This window comes from Temnothorax longispinosus, chromosome 9 (genome assembly GCF_030848805.1).
Source record: "Temnothorax longispinosus isolate EJ_2023e chromosome 9, Tlon_JGU_v1, whole genome shotgun sequence".
NCBI lineage: Eukaryota > Metazoa > Arthropoda > Insecta > Hymenoptera > Formicidae > Temnothorax > Temnothorax longispinosus.
Genome location: NC_092366.1, coordinates 5,196,056 through 5,209,901, shown reverse-complemented (window position 1 = coordinate 5,209,901; position 13,846 = coordinate 5,196,056). Strand labels below are relative to the sequence as shown.

Below are 13,846 nucleotides of genomic sequence, written 5' to 3'. Positions count from 1 at the left end.
AAGGAGGTCGACCTAACCTCCATCGTGACACTCCCCGACTTCTTCCCGAACGTTGGGACGAATTGCGCGTTTATGCGACGTTTCGTATGCAAAATCATGGTAACGCACAACGTATTTTGACACCGCGTCGACCTCACATAAATTCGCGATACTCCCTTCGTTCTTGATACACATCGATTTTTTTTCCTCGGGGGGGACAATTTCATTCGCGGTCAGCATCGTCTCGCGCGTATCGTCAGGACTATGGTAGACGTGCATCTGTACGACTCGACAATTTGTCGACTGTGCGCGGCGAGCAACGGCAACGAGCATCTGTTCGTCAGCGAGACGGGCGAGCCGGATCTATCCTCGCTCGTGAATCGTTACCTGCCGCTCAAGGTGAGGCGCTGGCGCTTTCAAAACGCCGGTCAAACGGACTGCAACTTGATTTCCTACTACGATTTTCGTGCGGCTCTCCCATCCCGTGCGGCTACTGCACTGATCAAATGTTCCATCATTTTTATGCGTCGCTTTGATTATTATTTGTTAGCTTTTTCATCTGAACTTTCGCCCCCTTTCCCCTCCCTATCTCTCTGTCACTCTCTTTCTCTCTTTTATTCCTTTTACCGGACAAAGCATATGATTATTTTTTATGATAGCTGTTTGTACTCCGAATATTATGTATTGCTTCTCTCCAGATTGCTACTTGAATATATTCAGAGATGAACAGTTTCTTTATTGATACACATCATCTCACAATTTTGCATCTGAACATTGAGAGATTTACAGTACAGGATATGAACTATATTGTACAAATTATATTTGATGTAATGATACGTTTATATAAACTGTAAATCAAATTCAAGATTCACGACGATGGAAAACTACCACGGACAATTTGCCCGGGTTGCAACATCCAGCTGGAGGCGACGGCGCAATTCTTCGAGCTGTTGGTGGCTGGCCAGCGCAAGATACGCGAACTCTGGAAACATCAAGTGGAGAAGCAGCGCAAGGCAGAACGCTTCCGCGGCAAAAAGGAAAATGCGGAGTTCGAAGCGGAAGGAACAGAAATGGATAGCACGGCTCAGTATAATGAAGATGAGCAGTACGAACAGCAAATAATTATTAAGAGTAATGCCATTCTTCCTTTGCATATTCGTCACCTTGTGAAACTGTTATATTTCATGTAACTTTTAATGCTACTTATGATACAGTTATGCCAGATGGATCTATGTATGCGGTGGAGCATGAAATGAGTTTGCAGATGGAAGGCTTGACTAAGCCGAAAAGAAAGCGTGGACGTCCTCCTAAAGTAAATGCGGAGGAAGATTCTGTGGTTTGTATAATAATAAATTATTTTGCAACATTTATTATTTTATAACTCTTAATATATGTACATGTTTGTATATATTTTTTATAAGGCGACAAAAGAGAATCCTGCAGAAGCTGGGAGTCAAGGTGAAGAGGATAAGCAGGAAGAGGAAGAAGAAGTGGATGGCGATGGTAGACGCAGGAGGAAGCGCAAAGTTCCCAAAAGGTACGTTAACATGAAAACTTGTAGCTTAATGTGGGATCCAGAATATCAGAGGTCAATCACTGCTGTATACAAATAGTCATGCCTCGACAGCATGTACGCGTCGGGCAATCGTCGCGGTTTCGCGATACCGGCGCAGTCGATTGCCGGTCGTCGTAGAGATAAGAAAGAAGTGATATTAGTGATATTAATAAAGAGTATCCCATTTCTATTAAATCGCGCGAATCATTTTCCGTCCCATCCTCGCGCATATCTTTAAAGAAAATCCATACTACAATAACTTATATAATTGTTAGTAAATTTGCACAGGTACCTAGAAGCAGTGCAGGGAAAAGAATTGGAAAGGATATTCAAGGAGGAAGGTGTGATCGATGAGGAAGACAATAATTCTCAAATATTTGACGGTCCAGCAGATCTGTTAAAATCTTCTAATCAGGAGGATGGTCAAGAAGGTATACATAACGAACAAGATATCAAATAAGAAATTAAAAAAAAAATTTTTTCTCCACGTGCGTGTCATGCATATTTTGCAGAAGTGATAGGACATCTCGAAACGGAAGAGGGTACAGACTTGGGTGAGGTGGTGACTGTAAACCGTGGACGATCGAAATCAAAATGGCGCCGTCGAAAAAATAAGTTCACGTGCCAACTCTGCGGCAGGGGTTTCCTACAACGTAGCAAATATATAGTACACAAGTAATATAATTTTCTATAGATGATTGTACGTTTTCTGTACAAAGATCTTGGATGTGAGAAAATTTTTTTTTCCTGCAAATTAGATGTCTCATATTTTAGTTTGTGATTTTTGATTTTATATATGTGAATTATGCTTATATTTCTAAATTCTCAAAATTTTTTGTTAAAAATCAAGATTTTTTAAAGATATATATTCAGTTTTTAAACAATTTTTATATTTTAATACAATACTGCTTAGGAGTTTCCATATGGGTATCAAGCATGAATGCACACAATGCAAGAAGCTATTTGAAAGTAAAGAGAGTCTGACATTGCATCAAGAAACGACTAAACACAATTCAAATCCCACCGAAGAAAATGTCGAGGTACAGAAGTCACAGAAGTCGCATGAGACGCACAACGTAGAGCAGACCACCTCCACGGTGACACCCGAGATAGCGAAAGATTCCAGAAAAGCGATTTATACGTGCGAAAAATGCAACAAGCAATTTGGATTAAAACAAGAATACGAATTGCATATGAGAATGGTGCATGAGCAGCAGAAATTCACTTGTAACACTTGTAAAAAGAGTTTCACAAATGAATCGGATTTGAAGACGCACATGACAACGCACGGGGTTCGTGTTTCATCATAAGTTATAACAAAATGACAATAATATTAATTTAAAAAAATTGCTGAAAAGATATTGTAAATCTTAAATATTTTTATATGATAATTTTTACGATCCTTTTGCTAAAGTTACACATAATATTTCTGGAGCTTGTTAAATGTTTGTGTAATATTGCAGAAAACTAAATACAACTACCCTTGCGATATCTGCGGTAAGGTCCTAAACCATCCGAGTTCCGTCTTGTATCACAAGGAAGCCGAACATAACAACGGTCGTCGTTTCGTCTGCAACAAATGCAACAAAAGCTTCAAGCATAAACAGTTGCTCCAGCGACATCAGCTGGTGCACTCGGATAATCGGCCGCACGTTTGTAAATCCTGTAACGCCAGTTTCAAGACGAAAGCAAATCTGATTAATCATCAGTCCACCCACACCGGTCAGAAAAAATATAACTGTGAACTTTGCAAGCAACAATTTGCGCACAAGACTAGTCTCACTTTGCATTACAGGTAACGCATCATCACATTAACAGGAACACATCACTTATTTTTAATGTACAGACATTCTAAGGTATTGAGAAAGGAAATATAGATAGTGCATTCTTAAGTTTTCCGGAACTTATAAATAAAAGTGTGTGTTTAACTTTTTTAATTTGAATTTCTGAATTAAGATTTAATTAGCTATTGGCGTAAAATGAATATAATATCTTGAAAATTGTATGGCTCTGTTTTAGATGGCACAGTGGTCAAAAGCCATTCAAATGCAAGGAGTGCGGCAAGAGCTTCTCGCAGAATGGCAATTTGCAAGAGCATATACGCATTCACACTGGTGAAAAGCCATACAGTTGCGATTTCTGCGGCCGAAAGTTCACCACGTCGTCACAGTTCAAGCTACATGTAAAACGGCATACCGGCGAGCGGCCGTGGAAATGCGAGTTTTGCGCGAAGACCTTCTTGCACAAAGATACATGGAAATGTCACGTGCGCCGGCATAAGGGGGAACGTCCGTTTCAATGCAGTACATGCAAACGTAGCTTTACGGAACAGTGGGCGCTGAAGAAACATATTCGTTTGCACACTGGTAACTAAAATGATGAACCGTGTCTCAGATTTAAAAATGAAAGAATGTAATAAACATAAAAATGTGAACGGGTGCTTTCGTTTTTTGTATTATTTTAATTTCCGTGTAATAAAGTATTAATGATTTCACATTTTGTAGGTGAGAAGCCTTATTCCTGCGATGTGTGTAACAAAGCTTTCGCCGATTGTTCAAATTTGACAAAGCACAAAAAGGTACTTCAGTAATTTCACTCTTTAAATTTTTCGTTACTAATCAGTAATAACTATCAATTTTAATTTCTGCAGGTGCACAGGGAGGATAAGATGCCACCTACAAACAAGTCGGAAGGATCTTCGATCGGCCAAGTGTGGCAGATTCTGCCGAATTCAGTTCGGCAGGTTGACGAACGGACGTTCAGTAATCAAATAATAGCCACTGACGAGACATCTAATGATGGGATTCAACAGATTATTTATGTATCTTATCAGGACCCTAGCGATTCTAATGAGCGAACATTCCATATGAGTATGCGAACAATTATTAATAAACTTGCTAATCATATATAATTAATTGTCAACTTATTATTGGATTAATTGATGAATTATTATTTTGATTATGGAAATTTAGTTGACGCCAACAAGAACAAAGACGAAATAGTGGCGAGTGTGAATTCCTTGTCGCGTTTGGATATGGAGAACAATGAAATCATTGGCGATAGAATTATGAGTAATGCAGCCAGCAGCAATGACGACCAGTCAGAGATCGAATTGACGGAACCAGATTTGCAGTTGCAGGTAAGAAAGATGGACCCTATTATTTTTATTACTTCTTCGTCTGCAATGGCGCTACAGCCCAAGTCGCGCCTTGGCCTAATTTAACAATTTTCAGCCCAAGTTCTAATCGAATACCTATATATCTTGTTATTAACTTCGAAGATTGAATAGCTATGATTAGAATCTTCTTAAATGACATAACTGTTCTTTATAATTAAAATTTTTCTTCCATGATATCTGTTTTAGATCACAGATGAACACGGAAATCCGATTCCGTTAACCATTCAAGAAGCTCGACAGCTTTTGTCGCAGGGGCATTTTGTCAGCCAGTTTAACGACAACCAAATTATGAGACTTCATCCTGGAATGTTCGCGACACAACAACTCCAAGCCTTGAATATTCACGTCGACGAAGACACTATGGAGGAAACTGGAATCATAGTGCGTCCGAATACACACAAGAATATCGAAGCGTTGTCGGCAATTCAAGCTGACGCAGACGCAATTGTTCAAGCGCTTGAGGTAATTTCCAGTTTAATGCCAATAATAACAGAATTTCAATAGAATCTTTTTTTTTTCACGTATTCTCTTTTATTTTTTAAATATACAATAAGCTTTCTATAAATTTTATCAATTCTTTGTTTTAACTTCACAAATTCCCCAAATTGCAGATTCTTTACCTCTTTATTTTTAGTATCATATGTTTGTATATTTTTTTCTTATACATATGTGTACATTGATAATTAAAATTATATTACATAGCTATATTTGATGATGTTAATAAAATACTTTAACACTACTTTTTATAGGACGAGGATACCGACGCCACGGCAGTCGCGACCATCAATCAGCTAGGGAATATCGAGCAGACTGAATTCGTGAATGGTGAACAAACAATTGAATTCGTGACTCAGGATGGACAGAAACTTCGTGTCCTAACATCGCAGCTCGCTTCAGAGTACGTGACTATTGCGTAATAAGAGAAAAATTGGATACGTTCGTGATCGATGCAGCCTCTGTTGTGAATATTTTGATGATTAAGGGGATCCTGCAGCCGTATGATTTACCGACATTATCGTTATTAGATGGATCTTTTAATTGGCTTTACAGAATTGCAAGTTTTTGGTCTAGAATTAAAGTCCGCACAAAAATCTAGGGTGCAAAACGCGATTTTATATCAAAAGCACCAAAAAATTAAAAATATTACTTATTGGGGCACATACACAGCTGTCACCTGACGACAATATTTGCTTAAAACAAAAATTCTACAGTTTATACGTACATAATGTTTATCATCCACCCTTGGGAAAATATGTAGGAATAATATCGTGTAAGTAAAGTAAGATTCAATGCGTACAAAAAAAGATCCATCTAATAATTATTTTAGTAATGCAAATACGGATGCAGGATGACAAGAAGAGCAGCAACAGTAGTTGCCGGATCTTGCGTTATGATGGCGAGCAATCGAAAAAAGGACAGATGTCATTTCGTTAGACAAAGACAGATATAGGGAAAACAAAATTAGAAAGGTTGACATCGACATCGAGGAAGTTCGCCAGTCACTGCAGGATCCCCTTAATCAGATCTTTAAAGATTATGCAAAAAACTTCAAACGATTGTTTGACATCTTCGTTAAATTTCAAAGATTGTGACGCATTTAAATATATCTTGCTACTCATAATGTTTCCAAAATATTGCGATATAGTTTAGTTGAAATTTTGGCGGAGTTACCGCAACTAGCACATTTTTTTAAATTGTTACAAGATCGAAGGTTGCTTGAAGAATCCTTACCACTCTAATTATAAATGAGATTAAGACCTGGTCTTCAGAGTGTAGTAAGCCTTTAGTCTTTTGTTCTAAGCTATGACTTTTTTAGCAAAAAGTGTCTTCGGCGTTACTTTAAACCGTGATTTGTTCTGCTGGGCCAGATCAAAGTTATAAAGTTTAGAGCTTAAAGCAAATTAACGTCATAGCTTAGAACTTATCGTTAGAACAAAAGGTCACAAGTTTTCTACATCTACTGTAAATCCGGATTAAGGGTTACAGATCAAAAACGATGTACGTGGGATCATAACTGATCGTTATCATAACTGTTAATTCAGTAATAATTAATAATTGATTTCTTATAGTAATAATATATAGTATATAATAATACAAGAGATATTGTTATAAGAAATTAATATCCTTACATGTGTATAAATTCATGTATTAGAGCATTTATGGCCCCATGTATACTTAATGTTCATCGGCGCGTGTATGGGAAATATGTATAGCTCTTTTCATTCAGTTGATTCTTATCATTCTTTTGCAAACAACACAAAACTGACCATTTTTTAGCTCCGTCGTTGTAGTAAATGAGCGATACATATTTCCCGTGAATGCCACTGATATGTTTATAATTTTGTGGGTTAAATTAATTCACCTCGTGTGTACATATATAGTTTGATACATCTCAAATAGATAATGTGTACTCGGTCACATTAATATAAACGATGACAGTTTATTATATAACGAGCAACGTTGTATATATAACATTATTATACACATTAGACGTAATAAAAAAGAGGAAGAGCATTTGAATTTGTATGAAAAGGATGCTCCTTCCTCGTTTAATAATTAAGCCTCGTAATGAATCTTACAATTAGCCGTTTTCGACAGTTTATATAATAGAATAGAATATTATTTCATTATAGCGTTCTTATTATGAAATAAAAATCCTAATATTATTATAACCCGTTTAATTACGTGATATCATCGACGAGATACTATTAAAAATCATCTCCTGAGCAAATTATCATGGTTATCATCAATTAGAGGGGCTCAGGAATAATTGAAGAATAATGATATTATCAACTATAAATGTCTATAAATAATTAACTTTTAAATTCGTGCAATAATTCAAGATTTATTGTTGCATAATTAGGATGGCAATATTAAAACTGCAGTTTCAAATTAAAATTGAATATTATTGGGCCCTATATCTACATATATGTTTACAAAATATCATGAGAGAAATAACAATGTAATAATAAATATAAGATTAAGTATTATATTATGAGCTAATCTAAATTTTAGCAGTCACGCGAACCTCCATTAATTATAATGGAATCTACATTGATAGAAGTGGACATTAGCGCGCCGAGAAATTGAAATGTAAAAGGATTGCCGCGCTTTCAAACACGTGATTTTGTTGACCGCTTGGTACGCGCGGATCGCACAGCTCGCTTCGTCGCTTCGCACAGACCAGCTGACCGCGCGCCGGTCTTTAATAATATTTCGTCAGTGGTATGGCGGGCTGATTGTGGTGCTGGGGGGCAAGTGGGGCATGGAACAGGCGCGTCTGGAATCGTCCCCCTGGCCGGCGTGCTTGGCCGCTCGTGAGAACCGTTTACCGTGCGGTGTCCCGCATGTCCCGCTCTTGATCGAGGACATTCCTCGATACGCGTCCTCGCCCGATTACAGGGAGAATTGCGTGAAGAGCGTGCAAACGATCGGCGAGATCGTGCCCGGCACCGGGCGAATCGCGCGTTTACAGAGCATCTCGTCGGACCGCGAGGCGAGTGTCACCCTCAACCTGGAGGGACTTCCCGTGGACAGTCTCTACCTCAACGACGGCAAGGGAAAGTGTCTGTTTATATGGGTAAAGCGATTCGCTTCTAGAAGGCCTGTCTCGTAAACGAAATACTCCGATGTTTCCTAACCCCCTTGAATTTTCCTTAACGTTACAGCGTGGCTATGTATAATAACAATTTAGCCCGTATCAGACTGCATATTGGCGATGGAGGATTACGAATCGGAGATTAGAATTCGACCGGTCGGAACGAAACGGATTCCTGGTGAACAAATTTTTTTATATTTTTTTCTCATAAATTTTCTAAGAATTTCTCATATTTTTGATTTATGAAAAATTCTGAGAAAAAAACGTCAAATTTCTCAGATACTTTCAGAAATAGTTGGATAAGGATTTTGGGAATGTTCCAGCATTTGCGTGGAATTTCTACAAAGATGTATTAAGAAAATCTGAAAAATGTCCCAATTCATATGAAAGATCTGAGACAATCTTAAAATTTTCATAGAAATGATTAATAATGTGAAAAATTCTGAGACATTTTTCCACCAGGGATTGAATTAAAATTTGCAATCTTCAATCTCTAATGTGTAGTCTGGTATGGGCTTCAGGTTTGTTTTTTTATTGCTGCACTGCACTGTAGAACTTGCCTTCTTCCTCTCATCAAATTTCAAATATATACCTATTTCCACTTTAAATACGGAAAGTTTTTAATTTAGTTATAAACAAATAGACCTCTAGTATAAAATACACTGTACATATACAGGATATAGCTTGCAATCGAAAAGGAAGTGATTTTTCACTTTATTGATGAATAACCTGTTATATTTTTGCTTATGTTATTATTTACAAACGTTAATGTTTTTAAAATGTTAAAAGTGACCGTTCTCAAATAATATGAGTTGGTGCCTGTAGCAATAAAATGGCTTGGTATTCTGCCTGATTTAGTTGTTTCACGATCTTATACTTTTGCAGGAAAGATCTCGTATTTTTAAAGTTTTTGGAATGCTGGAACAGAGGGAAAATGACATCGTACTGATAGCTCATAAATTGCTGAAAGTCGAAGACGTACGCGGCAGTTTAAATACATTATCATTGTTATCTACAGCAGCTCGTCCTATGTATTACCAGTAAGATTTCATAAAAGCTACAATTTCAGCGAAGAAAGTTATACTTCTTATAAAGATGTTTATACAGAAATTTATCCAAGTATAAGTTCGTTAGAGTAGAGAGCAGAGTAATGATTGAGATTCAGTATTCGACGTATAAAGCACTTTGGGATCCGCAGTGTTAATAAACTGTGACTTTTTGCAGGTATAAAGAGTTGAAATAAAGCGAGAGCGAAGCGTTTGGATGAATCTTTCATCTCCCCGCGCATATATTTCGATATTGGATGTTGAGAGCCAGTTTCGTCACTGCAATAAGAGCATTTTCTAATCGAAACATGAGTATTTTTACGCAATGTTTGAATCCTCTCACTGGCGTTGCCTCGTGGGAGGAAAAAGATCAATATTACGATTATCATCAAGAAGTAGCTAGATCCGCTTTTGCAGACATGCTGCATGACCATGAACGAGTCAGTATCTTATATTATCGGCATATTTTTTATTTAATAATAATTCTTTAACCAACGGAATAAAAATTATTCACATTTTGTTCGCTAGAATGAGAAGTATTACATTGCCCTCAAAGCTGCTATTGAGAAAAAGCACCAGGCCGGTGAAGAGGCTAACGTTCTTGACATAGGCACTGGGACAGGCTTGCTGTCGATGATGGCTGCCAAATGCGGAGCAGACACTATAACGGCATGCGAGGTAAGGGAAGAGAATCTCGAAACCTTTTTTCAAAGTTCTGCTTACGCAGGAAGATCTTGTTTAGGCATTCAAACCAATGGCGAATTGCGCCGCACAAATAATAAAGGAGAACGGCTTCGAGGATAGAATTAAGTTGATCCGTAAGCGTTCTACGAAGATGATAGTGGGCGAAGGTGGTGACATGCCAAAACGCGCGAATATTCTAGTCACTGAAGTATTCGACACCGAGTTGATTGGTGAAGGAGCACTATCAACGTTTCGCCACGCACACGAAGTTCTTCTCGAGGTAACGCGCCAAACTTACACATGTGATCCTGCTCGTTCAAAGATATGCTTACGCTTTGCTTTTTTACATTAGGAAGACAGCATAGTCGTGCCGCACAGAGGAACAGTATGGGCGCAAGTAGTCGAGAGCACCAAAGTCTGTGCTTGGAATCGAGTAAAGCCTATTAAGAACGGAGAAATGTTGGTTGACGCTCCACCGACTATCCAAGCGTGCTCTGGTGCTGCAGCTGTGCACGACATGCAACTGTCACGTCTTCCTCGCGATACTTTTGTACCTTTGCTGCCAGCACAGCCTATTTTCAGGTAATGATCTTTCATTTCTCTAAAGAGAGAATATTAAAAACAGGAATCTTTATTGAATCGACGCAAATGGCGAGTAACAGTGACGCAGAGATTATTAAATAATAAACGTATTTATAGAAATAAAAATCCAAGAATGGATTTATTATTTCTATTTTTAAAGCTATTTTTCTTTTGTTCATTTTTAACAATCAATCAATTAGTCAATATTGGCTTTTTGGGGGTACGCATGTATATGCCCGCCTATCTTTGGTAGGTGTACGCGCGGCCACCACAGCTTCATAACTCTAGGTAAATCTTGGTCCAATCTGAAGATTTCTTTTGGTCTTTCTCTTTGAACATTCGCAACAATAATGTTTCACAATGATTATCAGCCGCACGTACATCCTAACTAGGAAAGCCAGAGAGATTTCTATGGCTGCGGTCCGATTCACGCTCATAATGCTGAAAGCATTGCTGTATCTTCGTTTGATATTCGATGTGCAACGAAGACAGTATGATGCTTACAGTGCTGTGAGCTTGAATCGGACCGCTGCCTTTCAGAGCCTTTTAATCTTTAGCTTATTCAAATTGCTAATTTAAAAATTTGTATAATTAATAATGATAATTATTAATAATAATTTTTAAATAAATTGATATTTGAAAATGCACTTTAGGTTTGACTGGTCCGGCAAGAAGCCTTTATTGAACAACGAAAAAGTATCATTATTAACACAACCGATAGCAAGCGGGACCGCACATGCAATTTTTATGTGGTGGGACTTGAACATGGATACAGATAATCAGGTAAACGTCTATATTATTTTTCTAATCATCTTTATGAATTTTCATACCATGTATCATTTTCAGGTATTACTGAGTTGTGCACCTGTATGGGAACATCCAGACGTACCTGATGACATGAAGAAAGATGCCTCGTCTTTGAAAAAGATGACGGATACAATACCTTGGCGGGATCACTGGATGCAAGCTGTCTATTACCTTCCAGAAGAAGTACCTATCACATATGGCGTTGAGGTCAATGTTATCGGTTATCACGATGAATATTCTTTCTGGTTTAAATTACTGAATGGACCTCTGTAAGTCTCTTTTTGTAATATTTTACTTAATCACCCTGCACATTTTATATAATTTATACAGTTTTATTATTTTTTTACCTCCTGAATTATTATTAATCAATTTTTTAAAAAATAACAATTTTAATTATGCTTTAGCAAGCCATTCTTTAATGCTTGCTAAAGTATAATTAAAATTGTTCCTTTTGTTTAATATAAATTAAGTAAAAAGGAAAATCTCTTTCACAGAAATGAGATTCCAGATTGTCAGAGACCTGAGTGCAATTGCTGGGCACATATTGCATACTCACGGACGCGTATTGGTCAATTAAACGACACAGTTCGTAATCAGAGATACCTACAGGCTTTGCGGAGGAAGATCACTCCGAACAGCGTTTGTCTATGCGTCTCGGATGGTTGTCTGTTGGCTCTCGCGATTGCAAGGTTGGGCGCAAAGGTGTTCCTATTGGAGCAGAATTTCCTATCGCGTAGAACCATGGAGATGTTTGTACAGACAAACGGGCTCTCCGATCGAGTAAAGATCGTCGAGTCGGTCGATGGTCTGCCGGAGGCAAGCGAAATTGATTTCATTTTTGGCGAGCCATATTTCCTGAGCTCCATTGTACCTTGGGAGAATCTACGATTCTGGTATCTCGCCTCCAGATATCCGTCGAGTATTGCGAGACTGCCGGTCGCGGCGACGATCAAGGCCGCTGCTGTCGAGTTCAAGGATCTGCAGAAAATACGTGCTCCTCTTGGCGCTTGCGAGGGTTTTGATCTCTCCTCTTTCGACAGACTTATTCAAGTTGGTTCTGTTTTAGTAGCTTTATTCTTCTTTTATATCATTCGAAATACTAAAGGAAAATTGTATTCTAATTTTCAGGCGTCTAGCGAGAAAAGTGACAATCCCGTAGAAGCGCAACCACTTTGGGAGTACCCTTGCAAGGCGTTATCTTCGTCCTTTGATATCATAAAGCTTGATTTAACACGGAACGTAAATTTTGACGAACGCAAGAGGATAACGGGAGAGATTCCAATTTTAGAGTAAGTGTCTGTTATTGAGCAAGTAAATACTACGCTTACAGAGGGAAATGATGTTTAAGCGTCAGAGAAAACAGATTTTAATTTTTTAAATATTATAATAACAATATCCATGTTTTTCGTTTTATAGCAGTGGCTGCTGCAATGGCGTCACTATATGGGTGGACTGGCAATTGGACTCGGATCTGTCAATATCTTGTGGCCCAATTGAGGAGATAGTACCTGGCGAGCGTATATCTTGGGATCCATACACGAGACAAGGCGTACATCTATTTCGTAAAGTATTCAATGTTACGAAAGGAAGCACACTTTCGTGGTCGTTCACCTTTGTGCCACAAAGTGGCGAAGTAGAATTTGAATTTGATGTATTGACGAATGATTAATTGTATTAATAAATGTTTGTGTTTGTTCAATATTTGTAAAATATTAAAATGTTTTAATGTTGATTTCTTATTATATTAAAGAGTATCTCAAACATGAAACAAAATTATGAAAATAAAATTTTACGATACAAAGAATGATATCAAGATAATAGAAATACATGTTTTAAGGGCTCTTTTTACTCCAGAGATTCAAATAGCAAAAAGGGATCAAGTAAACTGGAATTATTTGAAGAAACCGAAAGCACGATTTTGAAATAGTAGATTAGCTGTAAGTATCTGGTAGTGCACAAATTTTACTTAAAAATAAAAAAACTTATAAAACTTGATCACGTTTTTCTCAAAACATTTTCAAAGTTAATATGTTGGATATTTTGAAAATTAGTCAAATGATCTACTTATTGAAAGAAAATAGTAATTCCTAGCTAGTCCGGGTATCGAGAAGGATAGGTTGTTTATAACATTTTACTTTATTTTTTTAATAAAATTAAGTTTAATATTCCAAATATATTTCATTGGATAAATAGTATTTTTCTTACATTTTTTACAATTTTATGAGAAATGACACGTCATATTATCAAACCGTTTTCTTCCAAACACGGAAATTAATATTTACAAGATATATTATAAATCTTCACAAAGATCCGCTGTTATTTTTAAAAATCCTAAAAGTAATTTTTTCGAGCCGCTAAAATAGAGTATCTTAGGCTTATTTTATAAATTGTAAATAGAAATTTATTGAAACTTTCAT

The 13,846-nt window shown here is 37.3% G+C and overlaps 2 protein-coding genes across 3 annotated transcripts; both read left to right on the top strand.

The window, feature by feature from the left end:
* The first annotated feature begins 9 nt into the window (after positions 1–9).
* LOC139818970 (uncharacterized) lies at positions 10–7,384 on the top strand. 2 transcript variants are annotated; one of them, XM_071788041.1, is made up of 14 exons: positions 10–378; positions 846–1,110; positions 1,194–1,315; positions 1,401–1,516; positions 1,823–1,965; positions 2,047–2,209; positions 2,448–2,826; positions 2,998–3,329; positions 3,554–3,900; positions 4,039–4,112; positions 4,185–4,404; positions 4,507–4,673; positions 4,899–5,174; positions 5,462–7,384. In XM_071788041.1, exons 1-14 carry the CDS (start codon positions 244–246, stop codon positions 5,627–5,629), a joined length of 2,907 nt encoding a protein of 968 aa, XP_071644142.1. In that variant the 5' UTR covers positions 10–243; the 3' UTR covers positions 5,630–7,384. The 2 variants fall into 2 exon arrangements, with proteins under 2 accessions (XP_071644142.1, XP_071644143.1); XM_071788042.1 differs by lacking the exon at positions 10–378 and having other exon boundaries at positions 969–1,110; positions 1,810–1,965.
* A 1,828-nt stretch (positions 7,385–9,212) lies between these two features.
* Positions 9,213–13,147, top strand: Art7 (arginine methyltransferase 7). Its single transcript, XM_071788063.1, has 10 exons — positions 9,213–9,350; positions 9,535–9,796; positions 9,885–10,034; positions 10,099–10,320; positions 10,393–10,622; positions 11,276–11,405; positions 11,469–11,698; positions 11,924–12,479; positions 12,558–12,718; positions 12,846–13,147. Exons 2-10 carry the CDS (start codon positions 9,614–9,616, stop codon positions 13,096–13,098), a joined length of 2,115 nt encoding a protein of 704 aa, XP_071644164.1. The 5' UTR covers positions 9,213–9,350; positions 9,535–9,613; the 3' UTR covers positions 13,099–13,147.
* Positions 13,148–13,846: the final 699 nt, after the last annotated feature.

What these genes read in the sequence shown, in the direction of transcription:
- LOC139818970 (XM_071788041.1), top strand. Translation starts at nt 244, where the DNA reads ATGGTAGACGTGCATCTGTACGACTCGACAATTTGTCGACTGTGCGCG. An exon ending in ATGCGGAGGAAGATTCTGTG is followed by an intron (nt 1,316 to 1,400) that starts GTTTGTATAATA and finishes ATTTTTTATAAG; the next exon opens with GCGACAAAAGAGAATCCTGC. An exon ending in AAGCGCAAAGTTCCCAAAAG is followed by an intron (nt 1,517 to 1,822) that starts GTACGTTAACAT and finishes AAATTTGCACAG; the next exon opens with GTACCTAGAAGCAGTGCAGG.
- Art7 (XM_071788063.1), top strand. Translation starts at nt 9,614, where the DNA reads ATGTTGAGAGCCAGTTTCGTCACTGCAATAAGAGCATTTTCTAATCGA. An exon ending in ACACTATAACGGCATGCGAG is followed by an intron (nt 10,035 to 10,098) that starts GTAAGGGAAGAG and finishes GATCTTGTTTAG; the next exon opens with GCATTCAAACCAATGGCGAA. An exon ending in ACATGGATACAGATAATCAG is followed by an intron (nt 11,406 to 11,468) that starts GTAAACGTCTAT and finishes TATCATTTTCAG; the next exon opens with GTATTACTGAGTTGTGCACC.